The following is a 20,416-nucleotide window of genomic DNA, read 5'->3' as shown; positions in this document are numbered from 1 at the left end:
AGCTGGTCAGAATTTGGCAGCTGGGATGCTCACTAAGCAAGAAAGTTTGAGCATGTTACACTGATCCTGACCCAACTGCACTGGCTGCCATTTAGTTTCTGGGCCCAATTCAAAGTGCTGGTTTTGACCTATAAAGCCTTAAACAGATCAGGACAGCAATACCTCAAGGACCACCTCTCTCCATATGAACCTACCCGGACCCTGAGATCATCCTCTGAGGCCCTTCTCCATGTGCCTCCTCTATGAGAAGCCTGGAGGGTGGAAACTTGAGAATGGGCCTTTTCTGCAGTGGCTCCCCATTTGTAGAATGCTGCTGCCAGGGTGGTTTGGGAGGGTCTTCATCATACACTTTTAAGCGCCAGCAGAAAATGTTCCCCTTCAACCAGGCCTTTGGCTGATTAACATCCAATTCCTTTTAAAATGTGTTGTGGGAGGGGATTCTATTCATTTGTTTTTGTTTTATTATGTATTTTGTGTTTTTTATATTGTAATTTTATGTTGTGAACCACCCTGAGTGTGTTCTACAAATTTAATAAATCATAACGATAAATCATAAGAATAAGAATGTTGCCTATGAATTTGGCACTCAGTTTGACCCAACAGTTTTGACGCAGAAGGACGGAGGACACAAAACCATCTGCTGCTTCTCTTTTGAGCAATCACGTGGGAGGGGGAGGGCAATAAACTAATAATAATAATAATAAACTACTACTGGATCTTCTAGAAGTTAAATAGGACCTAACTATCACAGGTCAAGTGGAAACCCCTACAGCAGTAGGAGCATATTCATTGGTAAGTTGCCATTGTAGAAGTGATCTACTGCTGTTAAATGCCAGAACATTTAGATACTCTTGCATTCTTAATCCCAACTTTACTTGTTTACAGTTAGGGAAACCCTGTGGGTTCCTGAAAGGCAGGAGATGTCAATCTTACTCTTTCTAAACCTCTAACTGTACTGCAGAGCATAACCTATATTAAATAAATAGACAGGAGACATGAGGATAGAAGTTTCTCCACTATCTTACTAATAGTTCATGTATTCAGGCTCTTACCGGCTTTGCAGATTTATCCTGTTGGCAAAGCCAACACAATAAGAATGCACAACTCTGGCCAGGACAGCTCACTGGAGCCATTAAGGCCAATAAACCTTAGGTCAATAAACTGCATTTTAAAAAGAGCCAGAAGCTCTTAAGGTGGAATCAATCAATAATGCACATTGTGAAATCTTGATGCAGGACGTTTTCAGTGCTATTTTTTAAAGTAATGGTCCAAACTGTAAAAATAAAAATAAAAAATAAAAGCCACCTGAAGTTAATTTCCTGCACTTAACTACTGTACTAAGGGCTGCATCATGCATTGCATTGTGGTTTCTTATCCCTTACAGAGTAGGAAATCTGAAATTGCCATCTGGTACGTATTTGTTGGAAAGCTGCATCCAGTTCTAGATCTCTTGTGAGAGTATGTTTAACATATTTGTAATCCTTATCTGAGCAAGCAAACCTGAAAAGTGTTCAGGACGCTAAACAACTGACTATCAGAGATGAAAGTACTGAATACCCTCCAAGTGTCCCGATTATCTAAGGACAGCCCTGGAATTAGGAAAGCCATCCCGGCTTCTGATTTGATATTGGAATGTCCCTATTCCCCCCTCCAATGCTGCCCCCAGCAGCTAAGGGAGGAGGAAGACCCAGCACTTTTTCCAAGCAGCGGGGGGGGGGGCAAGGGAGTGTCCCGTTCTCTCTCCATGGCTGCTGCCGGGCTCCTCCCTTGGGCAGCTTGTAGTGGCTGCTGGAGATCAAGTGAAGAGGAGGTCCAGCCTCATGTGATATACTGGCTCTGAGGGGCCGGCAGAGAGCAGGAGCCCCCTGAGTGGGAAGAAAAGGGGAGCGGAGAGCATGGACTCTTGATTTTTTAAAGAAAAACAATGTTTTGTGCATCCACATCTAGTCTTGTCCCTTTCTATAATTTATTTATTGGAGTGTGCTTTTCTGTATGTAAATCTACCAAAGAATAAAATTAAATAAAATCAGAATTATGGTGTTTTCTCAGGACAGCGGAGGGTGGGTGTGCTGTGTCCCATTAGCGTAGTGGTGGCGGCGGCACTTGCCCCTCTTCTGATAGGAAATGATGTGGGGGGGGAAGTGGGGGTCGAGGAGAGTCAGTTGCAGGGAAATGAGAAATGTCTGTAATTTCATCTGAGGAATGTTGAAGGATATAGTACTGCGGAGGGGAAGAGGGGATGTGTTTGGAAGGAGAGGGGGATACTGGGAGGGGGAGGGGGAACTACGGGACTCTACTGTTCTATTGTATAATGTGAAAACCCCAATGAACTATAGATTTAAAAATATGCATTGTAAATTTATCTTTTGTCACGGGGCAATACTCAAAACTGCACATGTGAAACAGTTTACATCTTTAAAATACAATGTATGTCACATTCTTTAGATCAGCCCTTGAAAACATGTTGCCCTCAAGATGCTTTGGCATTTCCTAACCCCCATCACCCCTTGGCCTTGCTGAATGGGCTCAGTGGCAGTTGAAAGCCAACAGGAGCTGGAGGGCACCAAGATGGAGAAGGCTGCCTTAGATTTCTTGTCGACTGTGAGGTTGTTTTGTTTTGAACTAAAGTTAATAGCAGAATGAGCTTTAAAATCAAGATCATACCTGGCTTGCTTTCAGCCACATTACTATCTGTTTTCATCCATTACAGTTCACCTGGGCATATGTTTTGGTTTATGACTAGTCCTGCACAAAGTGCATTCAGGCAGATTCTGTACTTCAGTTTCCCTTTTTAGTTCATTCTGGGTAATTATTAACTAAACTGCATCACATCCACTGCCAACATCTTCTGAGCAAACCTACTCAGTATGTAAAAGGTCTAATTCCTTTCCAAGGGCCTTGCACAAGACACATCCCCATTGAATTATGCCCTCAATATTGATATTTTATAGTTGATGGTTTTGTTTTACTGTTGCCTATCCTGACTTTAAGAAGCAGTGCAGGTGGGTTATAAATATTGGTTTAGATCTGGAGAAGCATAAGCAGTGTGAGGCTCAGCCACTGGAGCTTTCCCACCCCCTCCTTCCACAGCAGACCCTCTCCTGAAAATTCACTCTTGAAGGTCAAGGACCCACTGGAATGGTGTGCAGGAGGGTGCAGGTTCTGCAACAGGAGTAGGGAATGGATAGCACTGAGAAGCAGGGGTCACGTTGCACAAACAGAAGTGCCCTTCCATTGCACCAAGCACCACGGGATCTAATCCAAAGATCTTTCCAATGAATATTTACATTCAATATCATTGTCATTTTCAACAAAAATGTTTGACATGAAAGGAGAAGCCATAGTTAATTAGTTTCTGCTTGTACTTTATATTAGAAGCCTAAAAGCCACAGTGATTACACAGGCAGAAAGACATCTAGAATGCCACTCAGGCATGGATAAACTCCCTTTTCTCCTATTTTACAGACATAGATTGCTGACAATTGCTGGTTCTAATGACAACTTCATAACAGTGTAGAAAGTAACAGTAGCTGACTATGACTACTGCACTCAATCTAGATCTAGAACTTGCCTTGATAGGCACAGACTGCATTTAATCTTTCTGCGTGTAAACTGAATTTATAATTAGAGACAAAAAGGTGAAAGATTTTTTGACTTGGCATAGGATCATATGGTTCAAAATTCAAATACAGTGGTACCTTGGGTTACATACGCTTCGGGTTACATACGCTTCAGGTTACAGATGTTGCTAACCCAGAAATAGTGCTTCAGGTTAAGAACAGAAATCGTGCAGCAGCGGCACAGCAGCAGCAGGAGGCCCCATTGGCTAAAGTGGTGCATCAGGTTAAGAACAGTTTCAGGTTAAGAACAGACTTCCGTAACGAATTAAGTATTTAACCCGAGGTACCACTGTATGAATATTTGGCACAAGACAAGGAGGTGAGTTTGTAACATAAAGAGATTTAGAGTCTTTCAGAGGCCACATCTCTTACAGCTATTTGCAAGAAGTACTGTCCAAACAGAAAAGATCTATCAGTTAAAAGCCTGCCTCACTCACCATGAATATCTTTCTCTTGTGAACTGGAACTCCTTCCCAACTAAAAACCAGCAGAATGAGGATGAGTGGTTCTCATGACAGTTTGAAAAGGCACAGGTGCCTCACCCTGAAAAGCTGGATCATTCCCTTCTCATATGATGTTGCAGAGTTTCAAGTCAGGTGGGGGACGGAATCTGTTATGCAATGTAATAGCATTCGGCCATCGGATGCTTTGATTACAAAAAGTTGTATCAGCATTATTTTATCCAGGATGGGAACATAAAACAATGTTGAGCCATGATTTGTAGCTTTTTATCAGCACAGTGCATTAGCAGTTGTTTCCAGCTTCTCTTTTCTCCCCCAGCCCAACCCACTCATTATCTGACTGAGTAGATTATAGGGGGAGGGAAAGGAAAACCACAACCTTCCTGTCCCTGATAGAAAACATTTAAGGCTGCAATCCAATAGCAGTGGACGGGGTGGGGGTGAAGGACACTTTTCAGTCTCAAAGCCTTTTGGACGATCTCCAGAGGACACCTTGCCAGCAATGGGTAGAGCCAGAGGCAAAAGCAGGCCAAGCACTGACTGTAAATTCTGCCTTAGTGCAAGAGACTAGTTTCTATACCCAGGCACACAGCCCTCTCTGCCCTCCATCCAGAGAAGCAAGAATCATTATCAGAGGCAAAATATTTGGCACTACTACTCTGCATGGTGAGACCATCAGACATCATAAGACTATCACCTGAAGTTCAGTCATCCTGCAATGGAAATTTCAGGACTGGCTGGAACAAGAAAACATACTTGCAAAGAAACAAGCCAAATTTAGGGAAGGCCATTTTACCGTTGACCAATGCTTAGTACTCCAACATCTAATTGAAAAATACTCCTTTTGTAGCACAGTCTCCCTTTATGCTGTCTTTATTTTAAAGCAGCCTTTGACTCCATATCCAGAGCCAAACTTTGGGGGGAAAGGGAGGTCTCTAAACTCGACAGGCACTTGCTATATTTAATACGCATGCTACATGAAGAGATTGTGCTCAAAGTGCAATGCAACCTCCAGGGGCATCTTTCCAACGCTATTGGAACTAAGAAAGGTGTGAAACAAGGGTACATACTGGCTCCATTTTTATTTAATTTCTGTACTAATGATATGGTATCCTATCTCCATAAAATGAATTATCACCCCCCAAAATTGGCAGGGAGGCATATCCCAGTCCTGCTCTATGCAGATGATGCAGCAATTTCAAGAACACCCATAGGGCTTAGAAAAGCTATGAAAGCATTGGCAACAGAAAAGCCCATGAGGATTATGCTGCTGAGAATACAAAGAGAAATGCAACTGCCATACTTAAATATCTTAGGACCAAGATGGACATTATATACCCACAGCTCTTAAACTGTTTGAAGCCAAGTCCATCACACAGCTTTTATATGGTGCCCAGCTAGGCCCCTTCACTAATCTCATATCACTGGAACTACTGCAATCTAAGTTCCTAAAATCAGCTTTTCAAGTGCCAAAATATGTCTCAAATATGTCTTGAGACAGGTTTTGTAAGGCTAGGGTATGGATGGTCACACTAAATTTCTGGCTTAGACTATCCTTTTACCCAGATGGCCTTCCCCCACCCCGGTGATAAAGGATGACTTTCAAACAACATGGAAACGAGCAGTGGTAGACAAAATGTTAACTCTGGACCTTACCCCACAGCTTTTACTCAGCATGGCTATGAACAGGCCAAAGAAACCATTAAACAGCTTGTGGTTGATACAGAAAGCTAGTCACATCTCGCCAGGTCACCAAATTTCATCACCAGTGAAACCAGTAGGTACCCCACCACCACAATGACATATTTAACTAATCTTGAAATACCAAAACAATGAAGAGTTTTCACTCGGGCTCATTGCCAGGATCTCCCTTCAGTTTCAGGGAGGAGTGGTAGATTAAATTGATGGACTATGACGAAATGACAAAACCTACCAGAGCAATATGAATCTGGGAAGTGGGGAGCTATGAATCAGCAATTAAAATGAAAAATTTAGTTCTGAGCAAATGGTCTATGTCAAAGGTGGGGAACCTTTAGTTTGCCAGATGTTGAACTCAGTCCCAGCAAGCATGGCCGATGACCCAGGATGATGGGAGTTGTAGTTCAGCAATATCTGGAGGGCCACAAATTGGTCTATGTGTTGGTGGGTGTTAGCAAGAAGAAGAATCTGCCTGACTTTCTTTTCTGACTCTCTGCATACATTAAACAGAGCCCTGTCTTTGTGCCCAGCTGAAGCAGAGCAAAGCCCAGCAAGCAATTCTGGGTTTAGACTGAACGCTTTCTCGGTGTGTGAATAAAACAGCCCAAGACGATCACTGGAAGCAGTTTTTATCCTTCTCTCAGTTACAGGACAGGGAAGCTCAGGTTTCCCAACTCCCTGCTGTTAATGTCCTATTAGGAAACATATTACAGCTTTTTACATAATGAATTACCTGTCAGTCATGGCTACCATGCCAAGTGTAATTAAAATGAAATCAGGTCAACAATTGCACATGCCAACTGTGTATATTTAGAAGGTACTCTCCCTGGGCTTTTAGCATAAGTTGTCATAGATATTTAAGGTCCAAAATCCAATTATTTTCATATTTTCTTTTTTAAGCACCAATTCCCCCATCTTTCATGCCATTGTCTTAATACAGAATAATATCTAACCTTTCACAATAAGAAGGAGGAAGTCAAAGTAAGTGTTAAAACAGAACATATTGATTTATCATCAAACCTTGAACCCACTAGCTACTCTGGAGCCTGGATTCACAGAGCAAACTAAACCTCTCTGTTTTCTCATTATTATTATTTTATTATTCTTACCCCGCCCAACTGGCTGGGTTTCCCTACCCACTCAAGCAGGAATATTCTGCTCCTTCCTTCACATAGGCCTAAGCAGAAACAAGTAATGTGGGGGGGGGGAGGGGATCTCCTTAATCCAAAGATGCTTACCAACCGTAACTCAGTAAAAAGCAAGAGCATATTAAATTGCTATATTTTTAGACATTCACTAATAAATCATTGCACAATAAAAGTGGCTGTTAAAATGGAAGACACAGTGACCTCATAATGTTGGTTAGCTGCCTAATTAAAATCTGCTCATCGTTACAAGAGCAGGAAACTGGTTTTGGCAATTGTATTAAATTGAATTAATTCAGTGACAATTTGTAAATAAAATAAAAATAATTGGCAAAAAAATATGCTCATCAATCACAGTACAAATATTATACACACACTTTCTCTTGAAAGCATCAACACTGCAGGTGGCAGCAATGTTTAAACACAGCTGTTATTTTTAAGATCAATTCTGCGCAGTTTTCACATGGCATATTTTCAGTCTGGTATTTCTTGGAAAAATAAAAGGTCAAATTTAAAACACTATTTCTACAAACATATTTTAGGTGCCGCTTTCCAGAAAACAGAACTTCATAAATATTTATTCTTGGCACCAGTGGTTCCAGTTAATCTGAGTTTTCAATATGCTTATCAAGGCAGGGCTGATAATTTATAATTAACCGTGACTTTTAATATAGAGGGTGTCTATAATTGTTCAGTTGTTTACTTAACCCAACTCCTCATTTGTTACATTGAACAATGATTTAATGAGTCTTCACAGAATCATAGAATTTGAGAGTTGGGAGGAACCCAAGGGTCATCTAGTCCAGCCCCCTGCAATGCAGGAATCTCAGCTAAAGCACCCAGGACAGATGGCCATCCAACCTCTCCTCCAAGGAAGGAGATTCCATCACCTCTCATGACAATCTCCTCCAGTGTCAAATAGCTCTTACTGTCAGAAAGTTCTTCCATTAATTTGAGTCCTTCTCACCAGAGCAGAGAACAAGTTTGCTCCACCTTCCATGTGACAGTCCTATCAAGTATAACCTGATTCAACAAAATTGCTTATGCATGCAACCACGGCCACTAGGATGCTATTTGCGCAGGGACAGAAAGAGGACACTGTCCCAACAAAGGAAGAAAGGCAAGGTAAAGTTGATGGACTATGCAGAAATGGCAAAACTTACAGGAAGATTAAGAAATCAAGAAGATTGCTCAACAAAGTATGGTGAAGGTATGTGGATCTTCTAAAAATTATTGTAAACAATTAAATACATTAACAGGATTAATTTAAAATCAAGCAGTTAAAATGTGACTTTGGAAGGAATACAGAGAGAAATAGACAAAAGGAGTTACAGGGAAATACAGTTTTAAAAATGTTTTTATAAGAAACCAAGGAAGGGGAGGAGGGAAGTCAAATTAACTATGTATTCAATTGTAACTGATGATTATTATAGTTAAATTTAAAATTTAAAAAAGAAATTATTTTAAAAACCACACAATTGTCTCAGTTTCCATTTGAACTAAATAACACCACATTTTTAAATAAAGTTGAATAATACATGTGAAGAGCATTCCAAAGTTGGGGTGCCACCACAGAGAATACCCTCTCCTCTGTAACTACAGAATGTATCTGTTAAAGTAGGTACTTGGAGAAGTGCTTCTATAGGTCAGGTAGACTGGTACTGGAAGATGTGTTCCCTCAGGTATCTGGGTCCCAATCCATTTAGGACTTTAAATTGGACTCAGATATTTGAACAATGAAGCTTTATATTTGAGCTTAAAATTGTATCTTCTCTCTCTTCCACCCCCAAATACTAACATAAACACACAAACTTTCCACAAACTATCTCTTCTAGTTGAAATACAAGGTGGAAATGCAATCAATCATATTCAGATTAAAATATCTAGGCCTTAAAATCAGCAAGGCCTTAAAATGAGTTTGCTTGTTGCTGGGCCCCTGTCACAGCGCATGACAGGTGCGCTCAGTGAAATCCAGGCTGTGGGTCCCATAGAAGCCTTCAACACACCAGGCTGTCCCTGGGATCCAGTAAAGTCAACTCTCTTTTCTCATCATCATCTTCTTTTAGTCCAATTACCAATGGTTGTTTATTATATTAGTACTGTTGATTTTAATTTTTAAAGCGGCCTGAGTTCTATTTCAGGGGAAAGGTGAGAGAAATAAATAATATTCTCTTAACAGAAGGGACTGAAGTGTGTCGTTCTTTAAATCTGATTTAGGATATTGCTTTTTAAATGTTCCTGATTTTTCATGTAGTTGATTCAAGGATGGGGAAGTCCCCCCCCTCCCCTAAGCCCCGACCACTGGCCACGCTGCCTGGGGCTGATGGGAGTTGAAGCCCAGTAACATGCAGAGGACCACTAGTTCCCAATCCTTGTTCTAAAATAATCAGTAGCTAGTCAGAAGTTTAAAAGAAAAAGACACTGCGGTTGCAAATGTGTCTTGCTTTTTTATCAGAAGAGAATGTCTGTCTACACAGCCTTTCCTGTTGTATGAACTGGTCCATTAACTATGAAAGCTCAACCCCAAACCAATAATAAATCAGTATACATTTAAGCTTTCACAGCACTTTTCGATTTCCTGCTCAGAAACTAATACAGCAGTTTTTCTTAAATTTATCCTTGAATGCAGTTTACCAAGTTTATAATCCACTATGATTGTGCTTTAATTCACTGTTGCAGAGAACTTTCAGGAGCTCTTCTAAAATGCATCATTAGCTTCAGTTTTAACATTTCAATGCTTGGAAATATTCCTTTTGCTTTGTATATGTCTGATCTACTGAGGGTAGTGTTCTTTTTCTAGGAAAAAAGGTGTCAGTACTCATCATGAAGTACCGCTCTCGGCTGACTGGCTGCGGCTGCTGCAGGCTGGGCTCAGTGAGGGCAAGAGCCCACCAAGTGCCCAGAGCCAGGTTCTGTCTCTGCGCCATCCGCAAGGCCTTCGAGGAAGCCAGAGTCCTCTTGGTGCTGCCCGGCCACCAACACTGTGCTGCCACAGGATGAGGATAAGGAGGAAGTGCTGCCACCAGAACTGGCATTACTGGCATCCCTCATATCTGAGGGGTATGAGTGCAGGGAGGTGCAGCTATTTCATGAAGGATAGCTCAGTCAGCAGAGCATGAGACTCTTAATCTCAGGGTTTTGGGTTTGAGCCCCATGTTGTGCAAGAGATTCCTGCATTGCAGGGGTTGGACTAGATGACCCTTGTGGTCTCTTCCAACTCTACAATCCTATGCTTCTAAAAATCCATTTTTAAGTCTCTTTCTACCAACGTAACTAACTGAAAGATCCAGTGTCATATGCCCTCTTCTATCTTTGGTCCAAGGCTGGCATGGGCAAACCTGTTGTTAGCCAGAACCAAGAAAATCTGGCCATTGGCTTCTCTCAAAGATAGCAACATAAGATCTTAGAAGCAGAACTTTAAGAACAGGCCTCAAGACTTTCATGTGACCATGACATCATGCTTAATGTAGGCTTCAGTCTGTTGTTCTGTTCAGGCTTTTGAGATAAGTGGATCATAAATTATGTATTTCCCCCTGTGCTTTGTCATCAGAGATTTTTAAGTATCATGTTCCTTTGTGTTAAAACATTGCTTTGGGGGGGGGGGAGAAGGTTTACGAGAACTAGCATATTAACAAAGGCAAAAAAAATATTGCTGTTGGTGTACAGTGAAAGAAGAACCTGATAGGAAGTATTAAACAGAGACTTTAAAAAATCATTGTATACAACTTTGGCAACCAAAAAGAGCTGTCAAAACAAGGAAGTTTGTAGCAAAAGACAAATTTATGGTTATTTTCCACCAACAGTAAGAAAGGAAGGTTAGATATGGAGAATTGTACCCACAGGGCTGGACCTTGAATGTACAGAAAAGGCAAACAGAACGTAGTCAACATCATCTCTCTTTTTTAAGTGAATATCATTTATGTGTATTTGACTATGTGGAATGGTGAAATTGCACTTCTATTATGCTGAGTTAAATCAGGATTTAAATGCTGGATCTTCAGAAAAGCAGTTTTAAACCATTGTTAAAAGGTATCACCTCCTTCAGACTGAGTTGAAATAGCTAAAATACTAAGAATGTACATATTATCTGCTAGACTTCCATTGCAGTTAGAAATACTACACAAACCATCTTAGAGGTAAAGAGATGTCCACACGGCTATACTGGGCCAAACTTTCATTTCATTCCAATCAACAAACAATTCTGAGTTAAAAACATTCACAACAGCCAAAATATTGCACCAAAAGCTTCATCCACGCATAGAAATATACATTTATCATATTTTGTATTATTCCAAATTTGTCAAACATCTTCCTTAACATCTATTCTCTGTGACCTGAACTGTCAAAAACAAAAACTTCTTCAGAGTTCCATACTATTTATTATGGGGTAGAATATTATAGGTTCAATCCTGTACACATTTACCATGGGAGTAAACCCCACTGAGCACAGTGGGATTTAATTCTGAGTAAGTGTGCGCAGGATTGTACTGGGTGAACTTTGGGTGAAAGGTCTGTGGTTTTCGAAAGTGACAGGCCCCAAAACTTGCCACCTGCCCTGCACAGGATGCTTTAAAAACAAATAAACGGCAACTTCTTGGGGTGGGGTGGGGGCTTCACTGCCATCTCCTGTGCAGCTGTTTGATCACCTAAGAAGCACTGGACTCCTTAGAACAAAAGCATTCAAAGGCCTTTCTGTATTCAAGATGCTGATTCACACCAGGTCGTTTGGATGCCTTCCAAAAGTTTTTTTTTTTTAAAAAAAAAGCAACAATATGACGTGCAGGAAGACTAGCTCGTGGAGTAAATCAAACAAACCAACAAACCAACAACAACTTCTTTGCAGTTTCACTCTCCGTCCTGCAGAACTTACCAGCTTGCTTTTGGTGCGCTGCAGAAATTCTTCCATCTTGTTTGTTGGCCTGCAGCTTTTGCGCAGCCAGGGCAAAGTCCCCGGCCAGAGCCGGGCTGCTTTTGGCTAGGGCGGGTCCTGCCCGCTGCTGCAGCTGCTGCCGCCGCCGCTGCCTCTTCGGCACTGGATCCGGCTCCCGGCAGAGCAGCCCGCTGCCGGCTCTCCCTCTGGAGGCGAAGCGGGACTCGGCGCCCGGGGCGCGGAGGCGGGAGCCGGGGGAAGAGTTCGCGCGATTTCACAGGCCGGCCGAGCTCCTCCGCCAATCGGCGAGGCGCTCAGGCGGCCTGACGTCACGCAGGCAATTGCTGCACCATGGACAGCGCCCAAAAGTGAGGAGGACCAAGTGGGAATGCAGAGATCTGCAGCGAATGGGGAGAGAAGGAGACGAGCTCTCGCTGTCGCGGTCGAGAGTTGCTGCTCAGGCAGGAGAAGCAGGAGGGCTGGGATGGGTCGCCGGAGGCTTCTGTTCTGGGGGAAAGGTGGCGATTTAAGAATGAGGATGCCGCATAACTTTTTGGGTTCTTTTAATGTATTCTTTCTTAGTCACCTGTTGCTTCCTCGTCAGGGAGTAGAAACTCGAGTTTGCCAAATATTTTCCTTGCAATCCAAAGTTTACCATGTTTGCTCATAAGTAAACCCTTTGGGTTTCAATGGAACTACTCTGTAAGTACTGTATGCTGAAGATTGCAGCGTTCAAATGATGAACTATCTGTTTCATTTTGATGGGTTGTTGGTTTTCATTATAACGTCCTGACCAAACAGTAGAGCATTAGGGACACTTCTCACTTTACTTTTTTTTTTCTATACAAAACCCACTTCTGTGTAGGAGACTGTGCAAGTCTTCCTTGTACATTGTTGTTTGTGAAGGCCTTACACATGTCTGTGAACACTTCTGAATGTGCATGCCAAAAGTGCACACGCCAAAGGACGTCCACATGAGCGGTATACAAATTCCTACATGGAAATAAGTTTTTCATTCAGCAAAGTGGCACTTTCTCTTCATAGCCAATTACATATTCCTGTTTTACTAACTGGGCAAGTCAAGTATATGGTTATAAATAGCTCAAGATGCTGCCAAAAGCCTAACTTTTGCATTGCCAAGTAAAGAAAGACGGCAGGAAACACTGTTTCTCCATATTTTGAATTTTCTTTGGAATATCAATATGCATCTGTCATGGACTTGGTCCAGAATGTTCATTGTTATTCTGTAATTCCATTTATCAGACATATAAAGAATGGCACTATTTCTATTATACTAACTTTGGTTGGTGTAGAACAGCCCCAGCCAATGATCAGTTGTAGTCCATGGTCCTGGTAGCCCAATAATATTATGCAATGTGCCACATTGTGCAATGCACACACTGACCAGGTCCCTTCACCACCAAGGCTTCATCACCTATATCCCACCAATGAAAATTGTGGCTATTTCACTATTTTTACAGAAGACTGACTTGCCCCAACTCTCTTTCTTCTCCTTGTTGCTCCCATATGCTTTCAGCTCAGCTGAAGATGAGCACTGCAACCTGGCACGTCTCCATTCCAAGAAGAAAATGTGTTGGGTCCTTATCTGCTATATGTTGTTTGCAGATGACGCAGCCTTGATAGTGCACTCTGGGGAAGCTCTACAGAGATTCATCAAATGTTTTGCCCAAGCATACAAGGAGTTCAGCCTTACCATCAGCCTGACAAAGATCAACACCCCGGGTCAGGACGTTGCCAGCACTCTATGCATCAACAATGGTGACCACATGCTTAAGGTGGAGGATGATTTTGTTCATTATAACTTAATGCTATTCTAGCCTGCATCAACAGAAGTATAGTGGTCAGATCAAGGGAAGCAATAGTACCATACCACTCTATTCTGCCTTAGTCAGACCACACCTGGAATACTGTGTCCAATTCCACAATTGGCACCACAGTTTAGGAAGGATGCTGACAAGCTGCAGCATGTACACAGCAGGGCAACCAAGATTATCAAGGGTCTGGAAACCATGCCTCATGGGGAATAATTGAAGGAGCTGGGTATGTTTAGCCTAGAGAAAAGGAGACTAAGAGGAGATATGCTAGCCATTGTCAAGTATCTCAAGGGCTGTCACATGGAGCAAACTTGTTTTCTGCTGCTCTGGAGAGTAGGACTCAAACCAATGGATCCAAGTTACAAGAAGTGAACACCAGGAAGACCTTTCTGACAGTAAGAGCTGTTCAACAGTGGAATGGTCTGCTTTGGGAGGTTGTGGATTCTCCTTCCCTGAAGGTTTGTAAGCAGAGGTTGGATGACCATCTGTTATTGATGCTTTAGTTTAGATTCCTCCAATGCAGGGGGTTGGACTAGATGACCCTTGGGATCCCTTCCAGTTGTACAGTTCTATGATTCTGTGATTCTGTGACCTTATGCGTTCAAGGCAGATGCTCTACCAGTGAGCTACAGCCTTTCATTGATGCAACTGCCTGGTTGCTGCTCTGTTCAAGAAGCATTTGTGAACACTCTCTGAATCTGGTGATTTGTGCCTTGCCCTCACAAACCAGCAGGAAAGAAAATGTTTGTGTACTGTGGATAAATTCAGTATAAATAAATATCATGCAAATGAATAAACATGTGGTTTTGTGTAAATAAGTAGCATATAATCGTGTATAAGCTTGATGTGTTTTCAAGGTCTTGGGAATTTTTTCCTCACTTGCATTATTTTACAGTTCATTGAAGATATTACAGCAGCACTCCAGAGCATTTGTTTCCTTATTAGCAAACCTTTTCAGGAGGATCTACAATGTTCCCACATGGATTGGCCGCTCTTGATATTCTGCAGATCATGTTGTTGAGCTGCCTATCAGGGACAACTTGTTCTACCGGGCGATATGCTTCTGCTCTGAAGAACAGAAAAACATGAAGTGCAACAGAGCTGCTGTGCCCTTCCCCAAAAGTCCATGTTTAAGTATTTGTCAGTGTTTTTTACTATCCTTCCATTATCACAGATTTCAGAACCTCTTTGGAAAGAGCAGGCAGTTCTTAAACTTACGGTGCTAGAGTTGAAATAAATGAACTTGTCTTATTATAATTGACATACAAATATGCATAGCTTAATTATTTATTACATCCATGGCATTTATTAATTTGTTTATTACATTTCTAGCCCACCTTTTCTCCAATGAGCTCAAGGTGGTGTACATGGTTGTCCTCCTCCCCATTTTTATCCTCACAACAACCCTGTGAGGGAGGTTAGGCTGAGAGACTGTGAGTGGCCCAATGTCACCCAATGAGCTTAATGGCTGAGTGAGGATTTGAATGCTGCTCTTCCCCGGTTCCTGCTCCACCCCCCTCAGTCTGTCCCTCGCCCAGGCTCCATCCACCTGTCTTTTTACTTATGACCAGTCCAGGAGGTGGCACTGTTTCCTCCTCAGCAGGGAAGTGGATGAGACAAAACTAGAATTAGTTGACTTTGGTTCCCCCTCCTGTTGCTCTTTGCCTCCCCAGTCCTAATGGGCACCAGCCACCGCTGAATATCTTGGTTTAGAAGCTCACAAACAGCCTCCCTCAACCTGGTGCCTGTCATCTGGTGCCTTCCAGATGCTGTTGGACTCCAATACCCATTAGCCCTAACCAGCATGGCCAATGATCAGGGAGGATGGGAGGTGGAGTCCAACAACATCTGTAAGACAACAGGTTGCAGAAGGCTGTGCTAGATCCTGTCATCACATGACAGTAGCATAGTGTTTGGCTGGAGACACGCGTTTTTCAGAGATTAAAAAGCAGTAGTATTTTAGAAACATAGCTTCGCGTGGTCATGAATCATTTCTTTTGTCATGCATTCATTTCTAGTCAAAATAGTATTGTAGGTTTCATAGCATTGCAAAAATCTGCAACCAGAAATCTGAGCAGAATTTTATGCAGTAGCAGCACGTTTGGTGGGGCCAATCTGCCCTCCCAACATGGGCAGCAGCAACACTGTTGTCAGGAGGGAAGCTGCACCCCACCAAACACACCACTACTGATAATATGGCCAAAAATATATAAGCAATAGTGGCAGCATCATACATTCTTACCTCTCTTTTTAAAAAAGACCTATCCGCTGGGCCAAAATAAAATTAGGAGAAGGAGGGGAAGTTCAGAAGGAGTCTGTCTGGGGCAGATTTGTGCCTGCAGGCAGTCTGCTCACAGGTAGGTGACCATCTTGACAAGCCAAATCTGGGCAAATCTGGGCAAGCCAAATGGCCATGTTGTGGGCCCTAGATTGTGCTCACAGTAGGACATTAAAAGAGGCTCTAACTTTATCAGCCGCGACTTCTGCAAAGTGGCAATACAAGAGACAGAGGAAAACCATGGAAGTCAAATGCTAAAGCAAAAGTAAAGGGGGGTGTATAGGAGGGGAAAACCTGACAAAAAGGAAACCTTGCTTAAAATCTATTGTATAACTAGAGTAAATAATTAAATTATTAGATTAATCTGTTAAAATATGTCAAATCACAGGGATAGACTGGGGGGGTGAATCCCAACTGCTTTTTCTCAAAACAGGATTGTCATCATATCAGGTTCCTTTCCCACAGCTAACAGGCAGTAAAAATGAAATAATATATGTAATTTATGTAGGCAAGTCCTTTTTTTCATAATATAACTGCAAATGCACACCTGAAGTTAGCATACCTATACATTTATTGACCCTGATGTTGGGAAAGATGGAGGGCAGAAGTAGAAGAGGACGACAGAGGACAAGATGGCTGGACAGTGTTCTCGAAGCTACCAGCATGAGTTTGACCAAACTGCGGGAGGCAGTGGAAGACAGGAGTGCCTGGCGTGCTCTGGTCCATGGGGTCACGAAGAGTCAGACACGACTAAACGACTAAACAACAACAACAACAACATTTGTTGAATTGCACACTGCTGATACTGATGTCCCTGTGTTTTATTGGACCTATTTCTTCCAGGGATGAGGAGTTCCTGGGCTGCAGCACTTGGCTGAGTCTGGTTTCCCCCAGAAGATGCTCACTGGAGGCTTGTGGGACTTACAGGCAGTGGTTTTTCGGTAGAAGGAAAGGCACAGCTTAATCGCTCCCACAGACCCCCAGATCTAGTGTCCCACATCAGATCAGAGAGGGAGGCAGCCATGCTGTTAGCTTACAGAACCCCTCCCAGAGCTCAGCTCTCTCTGTCTCTTATTCTATGTCACCTATGAAAACTGCCCACTTTCCCCCTTCCTTTACTTTCACATACATATATACCAAGCTTGCCACTGCCTCCTGACGAAAGGGGCAGTGGTAAGGATAAGTGCTGTTCTCCAACCATCTGCTCACCTTCTTGTAATTTCCGAGACAGAAGATGTCCCTAGCAACATCACCAAGAGTGCTAAGGGAGTTTCTGTCAGTACTTCTGTCCAAACCCCAGTCATACAGGATTTTGGTGCAAAGCCAATTATCTATGGTTACTCCATGGGCATAGCCAGGATTTTTGTTAGGGGGCGGTGGACTTGATCTTGGGGGGGGATTGCAGCTGCCCCCCCCCGGCTACGTCCATGGGTTACTCCAGTTGTAAATTGAAGTGATGAGAAAGCAGGTATATCCATGGTACTTTTAGTTATAATTTCTTTCTGGTGCATCTAAACAAAGCAAATTAGCAATCCTTCCAAAAGCCTACCTTAAGGGAAGCATCTTGCCTTGATGTTTTGCATAACTTTCCTTAACATCAATGGGAATTATGCACATGAATCAACAGAGAATAACCACTGAATCTCATTCATTTACATTATTATAACTCGGGCATCTTTGCAGTTTGGGATTTCTACTCAAACGCTGGGTGATTTGCCTGATATATGGAGGATAATCAAATGGAGATTTGGGGACAAGCATCATTTTGTATGTTTTATGCATCTAAAATATTAATATGAAGGATGTGTTGCATAACAACAATAGCAGCAGCAATAACAAAGCACTGACATGGGTCAGGATGCTTAGTTAAGTCATGTACTTTAGGAAAGGATCTAAAATGAAAACCGGATGAAATTACTGATCATGTTATTTATTATTTTGTTTGTATCCCATGGAACTCACAGGTGTGTATACTTTCAACTCCCTCTCCCTTCTCCCCGTCCCCAAATGTAACCTCACAGCAATACCATAATGTTTATTGGTCTGACAGGTTGGTTAGAGCCAGTTTAACTGATGCCCATTGAGACTGGTAGGGCAGAAGGCAGGGAGGTCAACTCTACGCAGCGACGGAGCAAGCCGATTGGGCGCCTGGGGTGGTGTGCATGCCCTGCGCCCAGGGGCGGGGCCAGGTGGGACAGAACACTCTGTGAGGCCTCTGAGGAGTCTGCCTGACTCCTCCCACTCAGCCGCCCTACAGCTGAGGTTGAGGCAGCAGGCGGACCGTTTGGGCAGCACAGAGCCTGTGGGCACCCAAACCACCATGTCACTTCCAGGAGAGATGCATGGCTCAGGCACACTGCAAGCCCCGCTTCAGTGCCGCCCAGCATTTTGTCACCCCCCTCAGTGGTGACACCTGGGGCACTTGCCCCCACCACACACCCTTCCTCCGCCCCTGCCTGTACGCAGGGCCAATGACAGGCATAGCTAACTAATTCTAGTTTGGTCCCCATTCTTCTCCCTGCTGAGTTCTACAAGGCTGAGCAGGGATTTGAACCTGGGTTTCCTCGTTGATCAAAGCCCACCACTCCAGCCACTACGCCAGCCTTCACCATCTTGGTGCTCCCAAAATGCTTTGCAGTACAATTCCCATCAGCTCCAGCCAGCCAATGGGAGCTGTAGCCCAAAACTTCAGCAGGGTGCCATGTTGGCAAAGGCTGCCTTTCAGCACCATTGTCTGTTTTCAAAAGAAACAAAGTAAAGGTGGTTAAGAGGAATGCTTCATCACTCTGAGGTTATAGAAATGCATTATATCTTTGTTCTTTTCCCACTGGGGAGAAGGCAACTGAATGGCAGATTGACTGTCTCATACATATAAAAGTCACTTGGCTGTTGGTCACATTGGCCTACAAGCGCAATTAACCTTCTGGACTTCTCAAGGATGCATGAACACTGGAAGAGCCAGGGTGGTCAGGGAATGCTTGATGGAAAGGGTGGGATCCAGAATACACTAGCTGAACTCAGATCCCACTGATATCATTTGGATAGGTTATTCATGACTTGAGTTCCATTGATCTCAATGGGAACTAAGTTCAACTAGCTTAATTTGGATCCAACCCAATGTGTTCCTTTATCTCAGGATCCCCTTATGTCTCCAGAACTTCCATCTGCAATTATTTTGCTAAATCACAAATCTGTATGTTTATAATATATTTGTAAAGAAAATTAACTTTTTTTAACATCTTCAGTTCTACTGCATGACTTTTAAAGTGAACCAGAACTTTACATAGTATACTAAATATTTGTATACCTTGGATTTATACACTAGCATTGCAAAATCTGCTGTTTTATATTCCCCAAAATTTAACATTTTATTTATGGCTTTAGTAACCCTTCTGCAATTATCCCAGAAGTGCTTAATATTCACTGAAGTTTGTTGTTTGTAAAATGCATTAACAGAATGTGATATTTATAATCATGTTAATTTAATTTAAAATCTTTGTGTGTTTTACATAAAGCTAAGTATTTACACCACAATAAATTACAGTCCTTGCATGTCTACTCAAAGGAATTTGCTCCCTAACAACTATGCCTATGATCCTAGGATCTCTGTGGGTGACATTCAGTTACATTTTGCTCAGAGTAGACCCACTGAAATTAATTAACCTAACTTAATTTCTGTGGATCTACTCTGAGTAAAACTGTCACCTATAATGATGATTTAATTACTGAGAATGTTAAGATTAACATACCCAGAACTTTGCTATGAATTATGAACTGATGGGGTTAAACTGTCAATCTTTCTGCTCATGCAGAGTGTAATCAACTGAGTCCTGTCATTACAAAACATTCATACATTCTAAAAGTTTTACAGACGACGGCTTGATGTCAGGGACTGGGTAGAGGAGGAATGGTGACCCTTCCAGGGAGGAGGAAGAGGAAGGCAGTACAGATTTACAACAGGGGTTTGAGGGAGGTAGCAACTCAGAGGCGGATGAGGGGGAATCATGGGGCAGCCAGAACAACACCCGGTTAACAAACCCTCCCTCTCCCAGAACCCGACAAGCCTTAAAAGAGCTCAAAGACAGAGGGCCTGTAGCAGCCCCCGTAGGAGACAGAGGGCCTGTAGCAGCCCCCGTAGGAGAAGCGGTGAGATTGATGAATGAGGAAGTGGGAGAGACGGGTGGGGATTCACTCGGAACAATGCCATTATCCAAGAGGCTGGGTTCTATAGCCTCTCTCTGTAAAGATTGAAATAAAAAAGGACGGCAAGAAACATTCCCTTGTCCTTTTACTTTCCTGGGCAACCAGCCGGGAGCCGCTGACAGCATCCTGACACTTGGACTCAGAAGAAATCCCCCTTTAAAAAACTTGTGTCTGTTTCATTCTATCTGGGGAAGGCAACTGCATACATTCATTACTATGTTTATGTATGAATTAGAATTATTATTAATGGGAGATGTTTCCTCATCTCTGTGCATGGTAAACCCTTCTAATAATGTTTGCACATAA

At 42.6% G+C, this 20,416-nt stretch overlaps 1 protein-coding gene across 8 annotated transcripts in view; it reads right to left on the bottom strand.

Moving 5' to 3' along the window:
• The window catches only part of PRUNE2 (prune homolog 2 with BCH domain), a 129,334-nt gene extending 117,284 nt beyond the window's left edge, over positions 1–12,050 (bottom strand). For all 8 annotated transcript variants that reach the window (XR_008332656.1, XR_008332657.1, XM_053407729.1 and 5 more), the window contains exon 1: positions 11,795–12,050. Coding sequence is in view for 6 of the 8 variants with exons in the window: in XM_053407729.1 (XP_053263704.1) it covers positions 11,795–11,830 (36 nt within the window). In the remaining 2 variants the exon portion in view is untranslated. The remainder of the gene's footprint in view (positions 1–11,794) is intronic.
• Positions 12,051–20,416: the final 8,366 nt, after the last annotated feature.

This window comes from Podarcis raffonei, chromosome 11 (genome assembly GCF_027172205.1).
Source record: "Podarcis raffonei isolate rPodRaf1 chromosome 11, rPodRaf1.pri, whole genome shotgun sequence".
Lineage (NCBI taxonomy): Eukaryota > Metazoa > Chordata > Lepidosauria > Squamata > Lacertidae > Podarcis > Podarcis raffonei.
This window is presented reverse-complemented; position numbering and strand designations above follow the sequence as displayed.